Source organism: Clupea harengus, chromosome 7, assembly GCF_900700415.2.
Source record: "Clupea harengus chromosome 7, Ch_v2.0.2, whole genome shotgun sequence".
Taxonomy (NCBI): domain Eukaryota; kingdom Metazoa; phylum Chordata; class Actinopteri; order Clupeiformes; family Clupeidae; genus Clupea; species Clupea harengus.
Window position 1 is genome coordinate 25,769,332 of NC_045158.1, and position 20,388 is coordinate 25,789,719.

The 20,388-nt window shown below is 46.5% G+C and overlaps 2 protein-coding genes across 2 annotated transcripts; both read left to right on the plus strand.

The window, feature by feature from the left end:
- Nucleotides 1-327: 327 nt before the first annotated feature.
- Nucleotides 328-11,576, plus strand: adora2aa (adenosine A2a receptor a). Its single transcript, XM_012840148.3, has 3 exons — nt 328-2,650; nt 6,605-7,320; nt 10,339-11,576. The coding sequence occupies exons 2-3, from the start codon at nt 6,986-6,988 to the stop codon at nt 11,303-11,305; spliced, it is 1,302 nt and encodes a 433-aa protein (XP_012695602.2). The 5' UTR covers nt 328-2,650; nt 6,605-6,985; the 3' UTR covers nt 11,306-11,576.
- A 4,542-nt stretch (nt 11,577-16,118) lies between these two features.
- On the plus strand, nt 16,119-20,297 carry LOC116221142 (uncharacterized protein CXorf65 homolog). Its single transcript, XM_031570948.2, has 5 exons — nt 16,119-16,226; nt 16,647-16,733; nt 17,023-17,145; nt 19,808-19,885; nt 20,054-20,297. Exons 1-5 carry the CDS (start codon nt 16,130-16,132, stop codon nt 20,191-20,193), a joined length of 525 nt encoding a protein of 174 aa, XP_031426808.1. The 5' UTR covers nt 16,119-16,129; the 3' UTR covers nt 20,194-20,297.
- Nucleotides 20,298-20,388: the final 91 nt, after the last annotated feature.

Sequence of the window (20,388 nt, forward strand, 5' to 3'; positions counted from 1 at the left end):
TGTGCGTGCGTATGTCTCTCTCTCTGTGTGTGTGTGTGTGTGTGTGTGTGTGTGTGTGCCATATATACGTCTTTGTGCTTGTTTACTTGAGAGTGTGCCTTAATGCTTCAACACCTGAAACATTCTCAGGACTAACTCTGCGTATTCATGTGTGTGGTTTAGCATGGCGGCCATTTTTTTTTTTTTTATGGCTACTATCTTCTGTCCTTCTCATAGTCATACTGCTGTGGGTGGTGTTGATTTAATATCTGTTTCCTTCAGGCCATGGAGATATCTCTGTGTGTGTGTGTGTGTGTGTGTGTGTGTGTGTGTGTGTGTGTGTGTGTGTGTGTGTGTGTGTGTGTGTGTGTGTGTGTGTGTGTGATGTTTCAGAGCATCACTGGCTTCTAACTATCAGCTTAGACTCCTCCCCTCTAGCTGCCTGCCCTGATCGTTTGAGCATGCCTAGTAGAACAAAGAATAGCTCTGGGTATCCTGGGTCAGGTTAGGCTCAGACTCTTCCTGATCGTGTGAGCATGCCTGGTAGAACAAAGAATAGCTCTGTGTATCCTGGGTCAGGTTAGGCGCAGACTTTTGAAAACAGTCTTGATTCTGTGCAGTACACACACACACACACACACAGCTCGTGTTCTGGATAGATGCAGTGTGAAAGTCAGTCGTATTATTCTGAATGATATAAGGTTGTCCTTAGTAATATAGCAGGAGTCTCCAGCTTTTATTCAGGTAAACCCTGACTTGTCAATTTGACAATTTATTATGCTCAGAGAAAGTGCCATCGTCATTATTTACATCCTGTGAAAGGAGCTGTTCTGCCAAAAGTTAATACTGACTTGCTTTTCACATTCCATAATTCATCCCCAAAATCATGTCCATTGCTGAAATGCTAAATCCTTCTGCTGGTGTTGCATTTTTGCAGGCTAAGGTTGTTAACCTTAACAGTAATGGAAGTTATTTACATTGAAGTTTAACATTACGTTAAATAACAAAAATGTCACGTTTGACACTGCATAGTTAAAGCTGAGTAACCTGATTTGATATAAATAACGTTGTGAACTAGCAGTGTTACCTAGCAACAACCCTTCACATTCCACTGATATCAGGATCAGTGGTGTGACATCGTGTAATTGGAGTCATGCAGTGTGGAGAATGACATCATGGTGTCCATATGGCATGACTGAAGAACTGGATGTAATTTCATGCAAGTGCCTTTGCCATACATTTAACAGAATGCTAGTTTTGGTTGCCTCAACTACCTTTTATGTAATTGCAATGTCAGCATGCTAAGAAAACGACTAGAGCAAACAAGCAATTTGGTACCAATTTGTACAAGATGATCCACCGTATGTATTGTAAGCATGAGTTTATCCACTGTATGTATGGTAAGCATGTGATGATCCACTCTATGCTAAGCATGAAGGCAGCAAATTGCAGCTTCATTTCAGATGAATGGAATTCAGTGGCTTTGGCAGCTGCGCTTCAACTGTTGCTAGATTGATGTGTAATGTGAATGTGTTCCTTGAATGTGTGTATTGCGGCTCATGAACAGCATCTCACCATGTGTGTGTGCAGGCTGTGCTCAAAGCACACAGCTGGTCTACTGCCTTTAATGCCACCTCTGGATTACACGGAGAGATCCTTCCTGTAGTTTCTTCTCTACTTTATTGTGGATGTAAGATGCGAGCGCACCATCAGCGAGGCCTACTAAGGTCATTCATGTCATGTGATGGCTGTGACAGAGTTTGACCAGCCTTTGGGTTTCATGCTTACACCTTTTCTGCTCCGATGCTGCAGGTTAAATGGCGATTGGGCTGTCAACCACACCTCGAAAGAAGTGATGCTTTCATTTCAGCCTTCGACCTCTCGTATGGCCTTTATTCTTCCGGAGAAAGCAGAGACTTTTCTCTTTTATATATATATATATATATATATATATATATTGTGTTTTTTTAAATAAGTAAATCTATTTTGGAAAATAGATATGTTCAATACTGAGTCACCCCTGGCAGTTGATTGATGTTGGAGTGTAGAATTATGTGTGTATTTATATTGTTTAGAAATATTAAAAAAAACTGCACCAACAAAGTTTTTCACTGATTTGTGTCAGTTTAATGAATCCCAGTCCCAGTGAATCTTGAAGATAAACACGCAAAATTAGCTAAACCGGTCAAAATAAAATGCTTGCGTTTGGTGCCTCAGCCACATCGGATAGAATCCTGCACATCAATAACCTGCTAAACAACGTGGGGAAATTATCAAAGTTTGCCGGAATGGCCTAGATTTTCTTACAAAGCCGAGGACGTCGTGAGCCATTGCCCACAACTGCCTTGCACATCCCCCGGCGGTGCGCAGAGGAACTAGAAGCGTGTCCGTAGTTCTCCTGCGCGCACGTTGGATGACTGTGAGGCAAAGTGGTCCTTCACAACTGCCCGGAGAACAGATCGCATACCAAGTCATCAGCATCCACGAAGTGATTGGTAACTCGTGTTGATTTTTGCCTCGGATATTCGAATAGCTTGAGTCCGTCGCGTGTTTATGTTTAATTATGATATTTTAAGCTGAAAAGGGAGTTTCTAGTATTTTCTGCCTTACGGAAGGCGCAGTTGTTTTTTTTACAATAAAAAAAGTGTTTCCGCATCGTCTTCGATATGAGGTAAGATGCTTCCTTTATTACGAAAAGCCTAGTTCGTTTTTAACGACAGGAGTTAACTCGTGTAAAACTGCTGTGACAGTCTTGTGTTAACATTGACCAACAGGTTTCACTTCAAATAGCTATTAAGTCGTTTACCAGAATATCCAGTGTTGAATATGATTAATCACCCAATGCGATTGTAATGATATAATGTATAGTAAGACCTCAGCTTAAACATATTTGAGTCAGTTTTTAGAAATTCTGTGAAGCATAGTGTCTGGTTGGTGTTTTCTATTTCCTGGTGTATCTGATTATTATTGAATAGTGTGGTCTGGCTATGTGAGATTCCAGTTCCCCTTTTCCCCTCCCACGTCTGTGATTAAAGTGCTCTTTCTTATTCCTTACTCATGTCAAGTTCAGAGTTGTGTCATGTAACACGTAAGTTTAATGTGAAATGACCTAAAAATCAAACCTATTGCAATTGGCAACAAAAGACTTTAGCCCACTCACCTGGGCACTGCCGGCCCACGCACCTGGGCACTGACTGCCCCACGCACCTGGGCACTGCCGGCCTTCTCAACATAGGCCTTTCGCCCACTCACCTGGGCACCATACCTGCCAACATTTGAGTAGCAAAATCCGGGAGATTGCGGCAGCGGTAGGTGGGGAGTTTTTAGGGGGGCATGGATGGCAGAGGCGGGCAAATGTTGGTTTTGAGGGATGTTGTGCATATAAGTATTTATAGACAACGTATTTATTATGTATTATGTAGTCTTCAGTATATCTATATGTATTTGTAACTGTATTTATTAGAAACAACAAATGTATTTATTTATTATTATGTATGTATTCACAATGAATGTATTCACAATTACTTATTTATTATTATAATAACTAACTATTGCAATAACTTATTCATGACATTTTTTATTACAACAAAATCATTCATATGAACATCACAACAGTTGATGTAAGCCTGAAACAGGTCTCAGGATATGCATTATAATTTAAAACTACTGTTTTGTGGTATTCTACATGGAGGTGGCTGAGATGGCTGCCCTAAGTGTTGTCTTAAATGGGGTGTACTTTGAAGGAGGCCTAGTATAGTTTACTTTGCAAGACAAGAGAGAGCACAAAGTGCTGTTGTTTAAACTTGTTCTATTCGCTGTAACAATTTTTTTAACCATACTGAAAGTCCTCTCTGACGAGGCATTGCTATGTGGAATGCAAAGTAATGCCTTCATCAGCCTAGTCAGCTGACTGAAGCGCTCATCTTTCCCTACAAGGCCCCAGAATCTGTCTACTCTCTGTTCCTGAGGTAACTCCTTGCTGTCTGCAACCTGGTAGTAGTCAGTTCCTCTCTCAGCTTATCAGGATCAAGTCTCAGTCGAGGAAACAAGCACCGTAGCCTTGTCACTACACAGTATGAACACATTTGCAAACGTATTATCAGTAGGGTTACTTAAAAAATGCTGAATGTACTTCATTCTTATACAAAATTTTGCTCAGTTAGGTGAATTAAAAGTCAGAAAGATGACTGTTCGATATGCATGGAAACTCTTCTGTTCAACTAGACTTAAATTTACAAACATATTTCACCTTCTTCGGTGGTACACCGGCATTGCCTTCTGCCGTTTTCCCTTTCCCTTGCAGTTTCAACTTTCCGCGTCAATAGCTTGCGCAGAAAGATCAACTGCGCAATAGGATGTAGGTTGCCAGATTGACAAATGTGTTGAAAATGGTATAGTGTATTTATTGTGTAAGACATGATTGCGTTTCATACATGATCTGATAACTTTAGAAGATTGGACAAACATTTTGATTTGATTATTAATATCGTTTTGACATAAACGTAAAATAAGGGAGATTACCGGGAGAAATGACAACTTGAGGGGGGCGGGAGGTGGGTCAGAATACGGGAGAAAAAAAATGGTAGAGTTGGCAGGTATGCTAGGCACTGACTCCTCCACTCACCTGGGCACTGACTGCACCACTCACCTGGGCACTGACTCCTCCACTCACCTGGGCACTGACTGCACCACTCACCTGGGCACTGACTGCACAACTCACCTGGGCACTGACTGCTCCACTCACCTGGGCACTGACTGCACAACTCACCTGGGCACTGACTCCCCCACTCACCTGGGCACTGACTCCTCCACTCACCTGGGCACTGACTGCACCACTCACCTGGGCACTGACTCCTCCACTCACCTGGGCACTGACTGCTCCACTCACCTGGGCACTGACTGCACAACTCACCTGGGCACTGACTCCCCCACTCACCTGGGCACTGATTGCTGCCCTCCACATAGACCTGGATGTGACCTAGAATTCAGGATAAGCATGCTATGTGGCAAATGTACACGATATATACAAACATAAAGATGGTATATACAAAATGCATAGTGTATAGATTGGGGAGAGAGCATTCAAGTATTGTAGAACAGCTTAGTGGGTATAGAGTGTGCTCGTTAGGTTACTACAAGGGTAAGTAGAGCATTGAAACAGAAAACTATGTTGATGGGGCCAATTATTTACATTACGGGTGAATAGGCTGGCACAGAGTATGTAGATGTATCATGAGCGGGGTAGAATGAATGCATGACCGTGTGGTGGGGATGGATAGGTGTAGGCAGAGGGTTTCTGGAAGTAGATCAGGTGGAGAGACTACAGCAGCATCCCACAGTGGAGCTAGTCTAGACTAGGATTGTGTGTGTGTGTGTGTGTGTGTGTGTGTGTGTGTGTGTGTGTGTGTGTGTGTGTGTGTGTGTGTGTGTGTGTGTGTGTGTGTGTGTGTGTGTGTGTGTGTGTGTGGGGGGGGAAGAATGGAGACAGTGGGCAGAGATTGGCTGCCACTTTAGCAGTGTCAGTATTAGCATAATATGATAAAGGGGAGGAGAGGCTGCCTGGCAAGATTTTGTTTTGTTTTGATGAGTTCTGTTTAGTTATGGTTGGCTGGCATGGTGCATGGGAATTTTAGTTATACAAGAAATAGCAAGGGTGGCAAGATAAAACAACAGTGCACAACTGGTTGGCAACAGCCACATCACTCGCCGCATGCTGTACCCGGGATCCCCATACACTGTGTATGATGTGTGATCTATGAAGTCTTTCGTGATCACACTAGCTAAACAGACGTGTTGGATTACACTTTAGTTGATATTGTCAATCTATACACTACACTAGATGTCTTAAAATGTCTTTCTGTGCGACAGGTTTTATTTAAACCTGTTTAAATTTAGCCGCTGGTTTCTCAAAGCTGGTGTCCTCAGGGAGCATCGCATGCTGCGTGGGAACACGCAAGGGCCAGGAACTCACTCTGAGTGGCTAAGTGTTTGCGATGCTCCTTCCCTCTCCGCTGTCACAGGCAGGGAAAAGCAGATCAACCTGTTGCACGTGCTTTATGACAGCACAGCAAAACGTGCCTCAGAATCAACATGCTGGTTTTGATTGAGTCATGATAATTCGGTTTCTGTGCCAGAGGCTTTTCTTCTCTGGGAACACTCCACATTCTTCACTCTCATGGAGACCCGGGGAACTCGTGGAGACTCAAGGAACAAATGAACACATCAGATTCAGAGTACACAATGCTCTTCCTCTAGATTATTGGAAAATTATTTTGAGATATTTACCTCTTGGCAACAAGTTGAATTCACTTACACATGAACCCTCAGTAACATGACCATTGCCGTCGCATTGGGTTTGGTCAAACAAAGTGTGCTTGAGGTAAACTGTAAAATACATAGGGCATGAATTAAACTCAAGCCACACAAAGTTACAGGTTCCAGATAGTGTGGAACTTCCAAAGAAGATTGATGGGTACACACATAGCCTTTGGTCATTATAAACATAAATAACTCATCATAAAACTATTTCTCTTTTGAAACAGGCTGTACAGTGACTGAATGTTTTTTTTCTTAATCTCTGTCTGCAATTGATTGACACTTCAGTGGTTGCTCTGCCCTCTCATAGACCTCCTGTCTCGTCCATCATGTGACTTGGAACCAGAGGAGCACGAGACACAGAGAGGTGTGGAATGAGGACCGTGAGGTTGGAGACTCGTTGGAGAGCGTTGACATGAAAGCCTGAGGAAATTAGGACATTTTGATCAATTGTGGATCTGGATTATAAAAAAACAAGGGTGCCCTAATCCTAATCCACAGTGTTGTGTGACACAGATTAGAGCAAGCCCAGAGCCCATCCCCTAGTCTGGAATAGCGTGAGAAGTGTCTGGAGTATAAACACCCAGCTGAGGTTCATGCTTGACTGGCAAAGCCTCTGGTGTGTCTGGAGGGGGCAGGTGAGGGTGAGCTGCTGGGGTGACGGACGTTGGGGTGCTGTGTGACCCTCACCATGCCGATTGATGCGTCTTCGGTTGTCTACATCCTGCTGGAGCTCCTGATCGCGCTGCTCTCCGTTCTGGGCAACGTGTTGGTCTGCTGGGCCGTGGCCCTCAACAGCAACCTGCAGAGCATCACCAACCTTTTCGTGGTGTCACTGGCGGTGGCCGACATCGCCGTGGGCGTCCTGGCCATCCCCTTCTCCATCGCCATCAGCACAGGCTTCTGCTCCAGCTTCTACGGCTGCCTGTTCATCGCCTGCTTTGTGCTGGTGCTAACGCAGAGCTCCATCTTCAGCCTGCTGGCCATAGCTGTCGACCGCTACATTGCCATCAAGATCCCACTCAGGTAGGTCACATACCCACACCCACACACACACAAACACACACACACACAGATGTGGATACCTCCTTGTGTGCAGTCCTTCACAGGTGAAAGACACATAAATCTGAGCATGAGATCTCATTGTAGCATGTCACACACACCAGCCCTTCAGAGCACGAGGTGTTGATGGGGAGGGAGGCGAGACTCCGTCCTGTGTCTGTACTGGGTTAGGGTCAGGGTTATGTTCAAAGTTCAAAGTACTTTATTTGTCATTGTCACAAAAACAACGAGACAGTAGAGGCAGCAACAGACAGCTAAAAACTTAAGTTGCTGTGGACATTAACTGCCACAGCTAAATAATAATAAATAACAATTAATAAATAGATAAATAAATATCCCTGAGTAAATTAAAAAAGAAATATATATACTTTGAGGTGCATCAATAGTTGCAGGGTAGAGTGTTAAGAGTGCAGTCCATGGGGGCGGGGCGGGCCAGGGGGGAGGTGGGGTGGTTTTGGGTGAGCTGTTGAGAAGCCTTATTGCACGAGGATAGAAGCTCTTTGCCATTCTGGAGGTGCACGCTTTTGTCGATCTGAACCTTTTCCCTGACGGGAGTAACGGGAGAAGATAATGGGCAGGGTGGGAAGGGTCCGTGAGGATGCGATTTGAACGCTGCAGGCAACGGGAGGAGGAGATGGAATAGATGTCGGGCAGCTCTGCTCCGATGATCCTGCCTGCTGTTTTAATCAGCCTCTGGATGGCTGCCTGCTCCGCCTTTGTGCAGCTGGAGAACCATACGTTCAGGCAGTATGTCAGCACACTCTCTATAGCGCAGCGGTAGAAGTTGCTCGGTAGTCTCTGTATAAGGTGTTCTTTCCTCAACTTCCGGAGGTAGAAGAGGCGTTGCTGGGCTTTCCCTATGACGGAAGCTGTGTTGTTGTCCCAGGACAACTCCTCCGTCAGCGTTAGACCCAGAAACTTAAAAGAGGTGACTCACTCAACCTCTTCACCGTTGATGTGGAGTGTGAGATGGTGATTGTGCTGGGCAGACTTCCGGAAGTCAATGATCATCTCTTTTGTTTTCTTTAAGTTGAGACTGAGGTTGTGCTCAGAACACCAGACTGCCAGGTTTCCCACTTCTTGCCTGTAGGCAGCCTCATCGTTGTTGGAGATGAGGCCAAGCACTGCTGTGTCATCTGCAAATTTGAAGATGTAGTTGGATGGGCAGAAGGGAGTACAGTCATGGGTGTAGAGAGTGTATAATAGTGGGCTGAGCACGCAACCTTGTGGGGCGCCAGTGCTGATGGTCAGATTCGAAGAGTGGTGCTTCCCCAGTTGTACTCTTTGTGTGCGATTGGTCAGGAAGTCCAATACCCAGTTACACAGTGTAGCATTGAGGTTTAAGTCCTGAAGTTTGGAGATGAGTTTGCCTGGAAGGATCGTATTGAAAGCAGAACTGTAGTATATAAAGAGAATACGGATGTAAGTGTTCTTTAGCTCCAGGTGCTCCAGTGCTGTGTGAAACAGCAGGACTACGGTACTGTTGCTATTAGTGTTCTGAGTTTTGAATCCTAAGAAGGCTTCTTTGGCTTCAAGAAAGTACTTGCCAACATAAGTTGAGTGTTATTTATTATTATTTATTATTTATTAGCATTGCATGAAACAAGCATTCTACATCACTCTGTTTCCTGGTGTAAAGCAGACCTGTGTTACATGTTTAGGGCTAGGGTTCTTACAGAGGCACAGTTCTAAAGCATTAATGCCGATTACAGAGGCACAGCTCACTGATACGAGCATAAATGCTTATTACAGAGGCACTGTTCTAAGGCACTAAAGCCTATTAAAGAGGCACAGCTCACTGATACGAGCACTAATGCTTATTAAAGAGGCAAAGCTCACTGATACGAGCAATAATGCTTATTACAGAGGCACTGTTCTAAGGCACTAAAGCCTATTAAAGAGGCACAGCTCACTGATACGAGCAATAATGCTTATTAAAGAGGCAAAGCTCACTGATACGAGCAATAATGCTTATTACAGAGGCACTGTTCTAAGGCAATAATGCCTATTAAAGAGGCACAGCTCACTGATACGAGCAATAATGTCGTGCTGCTATTTTTGGGTAGATGTAACTAACTATCTAACCCTAACCTGACCCTGGGTGGATGTAAGGGTTCTTGAGTCCAATGGGAACATCCAGCCCCCATGTCTGTGGTGATTCCCAGGGTGCAGAGTCCCTTGCTGGACATGCCCAGAGATGACCATCGCAGATGGCTCCTTCAGATCATCTGCATCAGCCTGAGCGCAGTCTGCTTGGCTGGAGGTCAATGCCCCTACCTCCATCTACCGGCCATAGAGGAGGGACTTCAAATACTACCTAGACTGTATGTCTCCACACAGATGAGACTGTGTGTGTGTGTGTGTGTGTGTGTGTGTGTGTGTGTGTGAAAGAGAGTCTGTGTCTTCCCTCAGCGTGACTGAGTGTGTCCCTGTGGCCTGGACTTGTTTTCTCAGTGTTTCTTCCTGAACTTTAACATCTTGAGAATGTGACTGCAGCCAGGACCTCAGCTGGGCTCCCACACTGATGCAGGAGGGCCGTCTGAAAATAGACGCGCGCTCTCCAGCGTCGACATTTCAGACAGCATTCTTTACTTTTATTATAACGATGAGACCGATGTGTGTGTGTGTGTGTGTGTGTGTGTGTGTGTGTGTGTGTGCGTGTGCGTGTGTGCTCGTGCCAGATCACATACAAGGACACAAAGAGCACATATTTACTCTCCTTGGTCATCTGTGTTTGAAAGCTGCCATTTCATTCCCAGTATGACTAGACCTTGTCTCTCCAGCAGGGCAGATTCCTGGGAAGGTGAATGGGCTCTGAAAGTGAGTCTAGGTGATGGACCCTATAGGTCATGTCCTTGGTGCACTATGGACCTTATAGGTCATGTCCTTAGTGGACTAGGGACCCTATAGGTCATGTCTTGTGGCCTCTCTCCTCTGCTGCCCTAATCTGCTAACCCAGACGTCTCCTCCTCTCCCCTGCAGGTATAACAGTCTGGTGACGGGCCAGAGGGCCAGAGGCGTGATTGGCGTGTGCTGGGTGCTGTCGGTGGCCATCGGCCTGACGCCCATGCTGGGCTGGCACAAAGTGAGCTCAGGAGCGCCGCCCTCCAATGGCAGCTGCCCGCCGGGCATGGTGCGGTGCCTGTTCGAGGAGGTGGTGGTGATGGACTACATGGTCTACTTCAACTTCTTCGCCTGCGTGCTGCTGCCGCTGCTCCTCATGCTGGCCATCTACCTGCGCATCTTCATGGCGGCGCGGCGTCAGCTGAAGTGCATCAAGATGGAGGCCATGCCGGGCGTGCACAAGTCCCGCTCGACCCTGCAGAGGGAGGTCCGCGCGGCCAAGTCTCTGGCCATCATCGTGGGGCTGTTTGCCGTCTGCTGGCTGCCGCTGCACATCGTCAACTGCTTCACGCTGTTCTGCCCGCAGTGCCAGCACGCCCCCGCCTGGGTCATGTACCTCGCCATCCTCTTCTCCCACGGCAACTCCGTGGTCAACCCCTTCATCTACGCCTACAGCATACGAGAGTTCCGACACACCTTCCGCAGGATTGTCCGCCACCACGTCCTGGGCTGGCACGACCCTCTGCCGAGCGTGAGCAGCGGCAGCGCCCGGGCGTCGACCCGCACCAGCGTAGCGGACTCCTGCAGTCTGAAGGTCAACGGCCGTGACCTCTGCACGGAGCGCAGCAGCAGCAGCAGCTGTGAAAGCAGCGAGCCAGCAGGGGGTGCCAGACCTGACCCAGACCAGGCCTGCACAGACCCCAACCCAGCCTGGCCTCACCCCCCATCCCCAGCGGCCCCCCACCCCCCAAACGGAGACAGGCAGGCCCCCGCAGTGCTGGAGGCCAGGCGTAGCAGACAGGGCAGAGCTCTTTCTCCCCGTCAGGCCCTACATCAGCTCCACTCCTACTCCAGCCACTGCCTGCAGCTGGCCGAAGGGTCCTGATGCCGGGACAGGCGCCCTGTGATTGACCATGTCTATTCACTGTGATTGACCATGTCTTATTTACTAGCCATTACCTGGAGCCGATTCTGATCAAGGACAAAATGTGTCAGAATAGAGAGAGAGACAGAAGACTTTCCAGACTTTCTAAGTGAAGGCAAAGTGTAGAGAATTTAAAGGCAGCTGTGTGATACCTGTTTTCACCCTCTCTAGTGGGAAATGGGTTAGGGGGTTGGGTTTAAGTTTGGGGTTGGGGTTTAGGGTTGGGTTTAGGGGTTGGGGTTAGGGGCTGCTTTGAATATCAAGGCTGATCACTGGCTAACGGCTGCAGAATGGACAATGTTAGCGTTTGTCATACAGACCACTGATGTCACCATTGCACTGCAACTATGATTAAAATGTCAGCACCTTCAGGGAAGGACTGTTGCACTCAATTCATTGTTGTTTAGCAATTTTTTTACAATGTACCTTTATTTATCAGATATTAGTTAGTGAATAATATGGAAATGCCTGAAGTGTCTACTTTAAGTATATGCTTGTAGCTGATGATCTTGTGGTTGGTCTCAAGGTGTCTTGATGGGGATGGGTACAGTCTGCTATAAGATCTTTATGAGGATGTGTAGAGTCTGCTATACGATCTCTATGGGGATGTGTAGAGTCTGCTATACGATCTCTATGGGATGGGTACAGTCTGCTATACGATCTCTATGGGGATGTGTAGTCTGCTATAATAAGGGGATACATAGAGATTGGGCTGGTAGTGGGGAGGGATGCATAGAGAGGATCTGCTATAACAGCCTTCTGAGTGGATCTGCTGAAGGGGATTCTGATTAATTCAATTTGATTCAATTTTATTTATAAAGCGCCAAAACAATGACATGGTTTCAAGGCGCTTTACAGAGCCTAGTGCTTGAACCCTCCTAAGAGCAAGCACAATGGCGACAGGGGCAAGAAGAAGAAGCCTTAAGCAGAACTGCGGCACATAAGATTAGCGTATTCCTGCAGGGCAGAAGATGGTTGCATAGAAACAGTTGTTTTGTAAACATAAAGGGCCAACATGAATGCTGGTAGACATTCTGGTTTGTTATAGAAACAAACCTGCATGACGCCAGGCATTACAAGTGCCCATATTTTCTCATTATGTCAGTATTGCTCAATGATAATTTGTGAGGATATCTACCAACCATTTAATCTCCATAAAGTGATTATGTTTTCTTGTCTGATCCATTTATTGTGCCTGACCAAATGAAAAAAAGGAAATGGATTTTCCTCAGTCAGTGGTTTGCACAGAATTATGTTTGTATTTCCTCATAGCATTTTCGTTGTACAGCTTCCCAGGTGAATCCTGGTGAACAGACAGTGCTGGGTTAGGGTTAGGGTTGGAGTCAGGTGAATCCTGGGGAACAGACAGTGAGATAATTTAAGTGTCTCTCTATGAATATGCAGATCAGCAACACCTGGCTTCTCCTCTGAAAGCGCTCGTCTCAACGTAGCCTTATGCTAATGACATGGAAAGCCTCACCCCACGAGATGACGGGATTGGTTCCTTAGGTATAAGACGCATGAAACCCAGGCTGTTTGATTCTGTGTTTTTGAGACATTGGTACACTGCAGTTCCAAGGTGAAAATATATAGCCATGGAGTTGACTGCTTGTTTAACTCATGATATGCCACGTATCATAAACACAACAGCATATGGACATGTTAACAAGGTTAAAAACTTGGCCTTAACTGGATTTAAATACAGGATCTGTAAAGCATTGTGTTTATTTACATTTCTAGTATTATTAGGGAGATAAGATGAGTGTTGTTGTCGGGGAGTGGAGTGCTCTGTCCTTCGGGACTCTCCCCATCATGTGCTCATGCCTGCAGTCACACACTGCAGTGTCCCCTCGACTTCCTGCTCCTTTTTCAGTCATTCCCCAGACTCTAGGGTACAGACAAGAGCAGAGACTCCCAGAAAACCCAAGAGCACACTAGAACATCCAAGACCATTCCAGAACACTCCAGAAAACCCAACAGCACACTGGAACATCCAAGAGCACTCCAGAATATCCCAGAGAACCCCAGAGCACACAAGGGCATAGATGGGTCTAGTCTATAAAACATACCCAGAGGATTTCTAGATAGGGCCGTAGATGGGCTCTGACCAAAGATGTTTCTCTGCATTGGATACAATCTGTTGTGGCGTTGTAGCCTTGGTATAAAAAAAGTCTGTGTCCAATCATTAGGTTTATGAATGACTCATTGTGAAACACGGCTAAATGCGTGGCCTATACACCCCCTATGAAAAGCTCTGCCCACTCAAGCAGGACGAGGCTGGGATGGTGCTTTCACCTCCAGTCTGAATGAACTGATGGTACCAGTTCATCAACAAAGCACTGGCTCAATGCCAGAGTCTCCATGTGTACAACTGCCCTCAAAAAACCTCATAGTAGTCTTTGAGAGGGTCAGAGAAAGTTCAGCCTGGGAACCCGCTGTCCTGGGTGATCAGGCTGGGTCATGTACAAATCATCTTAGTGTTCGACTGAGCAGCTAACACTTCAGGCCATAGCTAGCAAACCAGCAAAGCCTCAGTGTTGAGGAGTCTGTTCAGAGGCCAAAACCTCAGTGTTGAGGAGTCTGTTCAGAAGCCTCAGTGTTGAGAAGTCTGTTCAGAGGCCTCAGTGTTGAGTCTGTTCAGAGGCCAAAGCCTCAGTGTTGACTGTTGATGCTACAAATTATTTATGATTCTTGGCTTGAGAGTGTATTATACATACAATAAAAGCAATGGTAATTTCTGTCATAATCAGCTATTGCTTATATAAAACAATGGAGTTTACCCCTAAGCCTTTCTTGGTAGCGTAATCACATCAGGAATGCATTCATGAGTCTCCATCCCACTCATGCACAGCTCAGGAGTGCATTCATGAGTCTCCATCTCACTCATGCACAGCTCAGGAGGGAGGTGATGACCGAGGGACTGGTGTGTAACATCGAATGAAGGAGGTGCTCATCACCAACACTGCCGTCACACACACACCAGTCAGCAACACTGCCGTCACACACACCAGTCACCAACACTGCCGTCACACACACCTGTCACCAACACTGCTGTCAAACACAAACCAGTCACACACACTGCTGTCACACACACACCAGTCACCAACACTGCCGTCACACACACACCAGTCACCAACACTGCCGTCACACACACCTGTCACCAACACTGCTGTTAAACACAAACCAGTCACACACACTGCTGTCACACACACACCAGTCACCAACACTGCCGTCACACACACACCAGTCACCAACACTGCCGTCACACACACACCAGTCACCAACACTGCCGTCACACACACCAGTCACCAACACTGCCGACACACACACCAGTCAGCAACACTGCCGTCACACACACCAGTCACCAACACTCAGTGATGTCTAATAGATTAGTGATGTCTAATAGATTAGTGTATCATCAGTGATGTCTAATAGATTAGACAGATCAGACAACGCTGACTATCATATGGTCTGGATAGGCATGCCACAGGGCAACTATAGACAACACTGACTATCATATGCTCTGGATAGGCATGTCACAGGGCAACTATAGACAACACTGACTATCATATGGTCTGGATAGGCATGTCACAGGGCAAGTACAGACAACACTGACTATCATATGGTCTGGATAGGCATGTCACAGGGCAACTATAGACAACACTGACTATCATATGGTCTGGATAGGCATGTCACAGGGCAACTATAGACAACACTGACTATCATATGGTCTGGATAGGCATGTCACAGGGCAAGTACAGACAACGCTGACTATCATATGGTCTGGCAACCACTAAGATAATAAGTTACCTGTTTTCTATGAGGCCAAAAAGATACAAATCTGACTGAGAGAAAGTAGATCTTAACGGTGATGAATGCATAGTCATGTCGGAAACAATGAATCTGAGCTGTTATATGAGCCGTTCTGGTGAAACAGACAGCAGGCTGTGGACCTTTTGAAGAGTGGCCCTCTCTGGCTGCAGACAGCAGGTTGTGGACCTGTGAAGAGTGTCCCTCTCTGGCTGCAGACAGCAGACTCTGGACCTTTTGATGAGTGGCCCTCTCTGGCTGCAGACTCTGGACCTTTTGATGAGGGTCCCTCTCTGGCTGCAGACAGCAGACTCTGGACCTTTTGATGAGTGGCCCTCTCTGGCTGCAGACTCTGGACCTTTTGATGAGGGTCCCTCTCTGGCTGCAGACTCTGGACCTTTTGAAGAGTGTCCCTCTCTGGCTGCAGACAGCAGGCTGTGGACCTGTGAAGAGTGTCCCTCTCTGGCTGCAGACAGCAGACTCTGGACCTTTTGATGAGGGTCCCTCTCTGGCTGCAGGCCCCGGCCTCCCCAGGCAACCAGCTGCAGTGAGGGCCAGAGCAGCAGGGAGCATGTGTACAAACTCCATGGAGACTAACAAGACTACTTTTCCTCATAAAAGACCTCTGCCTCTTACAAACCTCTTTCAAACCAGAGAGAGAATACAGGAACAATGGCACTTTAGTGTAGACTGCTTTTCAGTCTGTTATATGTTTTGGTGATATGTGTCTTGTTCTTCTTCGTCCTGTAATATAATCCATTTTTTTTCTGATGGACTATAGACTCTCTGTCTTACACTGCTCTGCCATCAGTAACTGCAATCTATGCCACAGCAACAGCTATTCAAAACCTCCTTCCCTGCAGTGGAAGCCAAGCCTTTATCTCCACGCAGACCTGTCGTCAACAACACTGATTTAATACCCCTATTGTCCCCTTGTAAAGTCACAGTCAGTACACTTCTCCTGACTGAGGGGAGATGAGTGTTTCTGCTCCTAATGCACGCACAGATGATGGTAGGAGAGTGTGTGTGTCCAGAAACACAGGAGACATGTTTGTCACGGTGCTGTCTCGGGGTGAGTATGGGGGTGAGTATGGACTCACTGTGTGGGCTGAGTATGGACCTGGGGGTGAGTATAGACTCGCTGTGTGGGGGTGAGTATGTGAGTATGGACTCGCTGTGCGGGGTGAGTCTGGACACACTGTGTGGGGGAGAGTATCGGGGTTAGTATGGACGTGGGGGGGATTATGGACTCGCTGTGTGGGGGACCTGCTGGACTTGTGTCCAACTGTATTACACATTTATCATGTGTTTAAACAGAAACACTGATGAAGTGCTTTTGGGATGGCTGAAAGCGTTTATGATGAAGCAAGACGGATACAATTATTTTAATGAAACCATTGATGCAAACTTAAATCCTTATAAAAGAGCTGTGCGGACAGTGAATGGAACACCAACATAACACATTGGATCCTGATCTCTAATGTGCTTACAGAAGGAAGGATGGACCTCTTCAACCTAAACTGCAGGATCATGAACTTCATCCACTCCTTGAAGGAGAGGTGCCAAGTGGACCCACAAGGTACTGTTCATTATATGTCTGACCTCTGACCTAATTATATGTCTTGCCTCCAATCAATGATTCTCATCTAGTGTCTATGGATAGTCAGACAATCTGTACATGTGATCTCTAGTCAGTGTGAATCTGATGGATAAGTATGGGGAGCTGATGCATCTGTACATGTGATCTCTAGACAGTGTGGATCTGATGCATCTGTACATGTGATCTCTAGACAGTGGGGAGCTGATCAATCTGTACATGTGATCTCTAGACAGTGTGGATCTGATGGATATGTACATGTGATCTCTAGACAGTGTGGATCTGATGGATAAGTATGGGGAGCTGATGCATCTGAATGAGAGCGAGCAGAGCACAGAGCCAGCCTGTACTCTTCTGAGGGAGAGACAAACCTACATCCTCATGATGGTGTATGGTGAGTCTCAGCGCCTCCTCCTCCTCCTTGTCTGCTGTGTGCATCGTGTTTGTCCTCCTCCTCCTCCTCTTCCTCCTCCTCCTTGTCTGCTGTGTGCATCGTGTTTGTCCTCCTCCTCCTCCTCTTCCTCCTCCTTGTCTGCTGTGTGCACCGTGTTTGTCCTCCTCCTCCTCCTACTCCTCCTCCTCCTCTTCTGCTGTGTGCATCGTGTTTTTCCTCCTCCTCCTCCTCTTCCTCTTCCTCGTCTGCTGTGTGCATCGTGTTTGTCCTCCTCCTGCTCCTCTTCCTCCTCTTCCTCCTCCTCGTCTGCTGTGTGCATCGTGCTTGTCCTCCTCCTCCTCTCCATCTTCCTCCTCCTCGTCTGCTGTGTGCATCGTGCTTGTCCTCCTCCTCCTCCTCGTCTGCTGTGTGCATCGTGCTTGTCCTCCTCCTCCTCCTCGTCTGCTGTGTGCATCGTGTTTGTCCTCCTCCTCTTCCTCCTCTGCTGTGTGCATCGTGTTTGTCCTCCTCCTCCTCCTCTTCCTCCTCCTCGTCTGCTGTGTGCATCGTGTTTGTCCTCCTCCTCCTCCTCTTCCTCCTCCTTGTCTGCTGTGTGCATCGTGTTTGTCCTCCTCCTCCTCCTCCTCCTCTTCCTTGTCTGCTGTGTGCATCGTGTTTGTCTTCCTTCTCTTCGTCTTCCTCCTCCTTGTCTGCTGTGTGCATCGTGCTTGTCCTCCTCCTCCTCCTCTTCCTCCTCCTCCTCTTCCTCCTCCTCGTCTGCTGTGTGCATCGTGTTTGTCCTCCTCCTCCTCCTCTTCCTCCTCCTCGTCTGCTGTGTGCATCATGCTTGTCCTCCTCCTTCTCTTCGTCTTCCTCCTCCTCGTCTGCTGTGTGCATCGTGTTTGTCCTCCTCCTCCTCCTCTTCCTCCTCCTCGTCTGCTGTGTGCATCGTGCTTGTCCTCCTCCTCCTCCTCGTCTTCCTCCTCCTCGTCTGCTGTGTGCATCGTGTTTGTCCTCCTCCTCCTCCTCGTCTGCTGTGTGCATCGTGTTTGTCCTCCTCCTCCTCCTCCTCTTCCTCGTCTGCTGTGTGCATCGTGTTTGTCCTCCTCCTCTTCCTCCTCCTCGTCTGCTGTGTGCATCGTGTTTGTCCTCCTTCTCTTCGTCTTCCTCCTCCTCGTCTGCTGTGTGCATCGTGTTTGTCCTCCTCCTCTTCCTCCTCCTCGTCTGCTGTGTGCATCGTGTTTGTCCTCCTTCTCTTCGTCTTCCTCCTCCTCGTCTGCTGTGTGCATCGTGTTTGTCCTCTTCCTCCTCCTCTTCCTCCTCTGCTTGTCCTCTCAGACTAAACGATATTTGGCACCTTTCCGACCGTCTTCAGTTTGTTCATGTCCACAATGAGCCATCCAATCACACGAGAGTAAATCATGGAGCCATCCAATCACACCAGAGTAAATCATGGAGCCATCCAATCACACGAGAGTAAATCATGGAGCCATCCAATCACACCAGAGTAAGTCATGGAGTTCCCCAAGGATCTGCGCTTGGATATTTGCTCTTCTCTTTACACATGCTACCCTTAGGTGCTGTCATAAGGAAGCAGGGCATTAAACTTCCATTGCTATGTAGATGACACCCAACTTTACCTATCCATGAAACCTGACGAAATTGTACAACTACCCAAAATAGAAGCATGCCTGAAAGACATAAAAGCATGGATGACTAACAACTTTCTGCTCTTTAATTCAGATAAATCTGAGGTTATGCTCACAGGCCCTAAACAATTGAGAATGACATTATCTAGTCATCTACCCACACTCAATGGCATCTCATTAACATCCAACACTAGCACCAAAAATCTCTATGTAATTATCAACCAGGACCTCCTACTTGACTCACACATAAAACAGATCTCAAACACATAATTTTTTCATCTATGCAATATTGCCAAAATCAGAAAAAATTCTATCCCTCAAAGATGCAGAAAAAAACCTAACCCCACGCTTTTATTACACCGCGACTACACCATTGCAATACTCTTCTGTCTGGCTGTAGCAACAACCCAAAAAAGAGCCTCCAACTTTCCATCTTAAAACCAAGGCAAAAGACATTCCTCTTTAGTGCATCCTATAGTCATAAATAATAAATTAAAACCCGGCACCCGTCGCAACATACTTCAAACGTTTTTTGTCAGCCATGTTGTTGTGTTTAGCAGGAGTGGGCTACAGACAGTGCATGTTGTACTGTGAAGGAGTGCTCTTATGGATCCCGGATACAGCATGCAATGCGTGTTGTAGCTGTCACCAGCCAGTTGTGCACTGTTGTTATATCCTGCCACCGTTGCTATCCTTGTATAACTAAAATTCCCATTCACCTGTCAGCCAACTTAACTAAACGTATCATCAAAACTAAACATATATAAAATTCCCAATATAAATTAAATTGTGATTTTCTGTGAGACCATTTTACCTTACAGGGTTCACACAAATATTTGTCACTGTTATTTCCGTTCATTCCAAATCAGTTAGTAAACTGTAATCAATCTCTGCTTTTTGGGAAATGCAACATGTAGAAGAGTGAAAGGTCTGAGTTGAGATCTGGACATATATAACAATCTTTCACCTGCTTGGCATGACGGAGGAGCATGACTGAACAACAGGAGTTGTTCACCAGTCTCACCTGTCCACAGGTAGTTCTGAAGGACCTGAGGGCCTGAGGTATGCCCCACTTCTCACGGACATGGGCAAGAGCCACCCAGAGTTGGCAGGTATGGAAACACCTCATGTCAAAACTGACAAAACTGTTTGAATGTTACATCTATTAAGCTAATGTTTATAGAAGTTCGTCTGAAGTTTTTGTCCGTGAAGTTGTGTATAAGTGTTAACTTTTTAAATTGTAGACTACAGGTGCAGCTTGGCTTATTTTTTTTCTCCAGATGTGGTTCGGAAGCTTTCAAACCCTTGTAAAGAGCGGGACAAAAAGATTGGTGTCCCCAGAAGAGGACTTCAAACCCAAACAAGAAATAGGCCGAGTTCCAGCGTAAAAAAGAAGGTCTTAACAACGCCCCGAAGCTAAAAGCTTAAATGTCAAGCACCCGTTTGAACTGTTTGACGAGCTTTAGACAGGAATATCCGGAAGTATGGCTGTTTACAGTGTTACATTAAATGTAATCGTTTTCAGTCTGGTGTCATTCTACTTAAATGGTTAAAGTATGAGCTTTTTTTGCTGTATCAACCTGTGGTGGTCGGAACAGGGGTTGCATAATGAAAA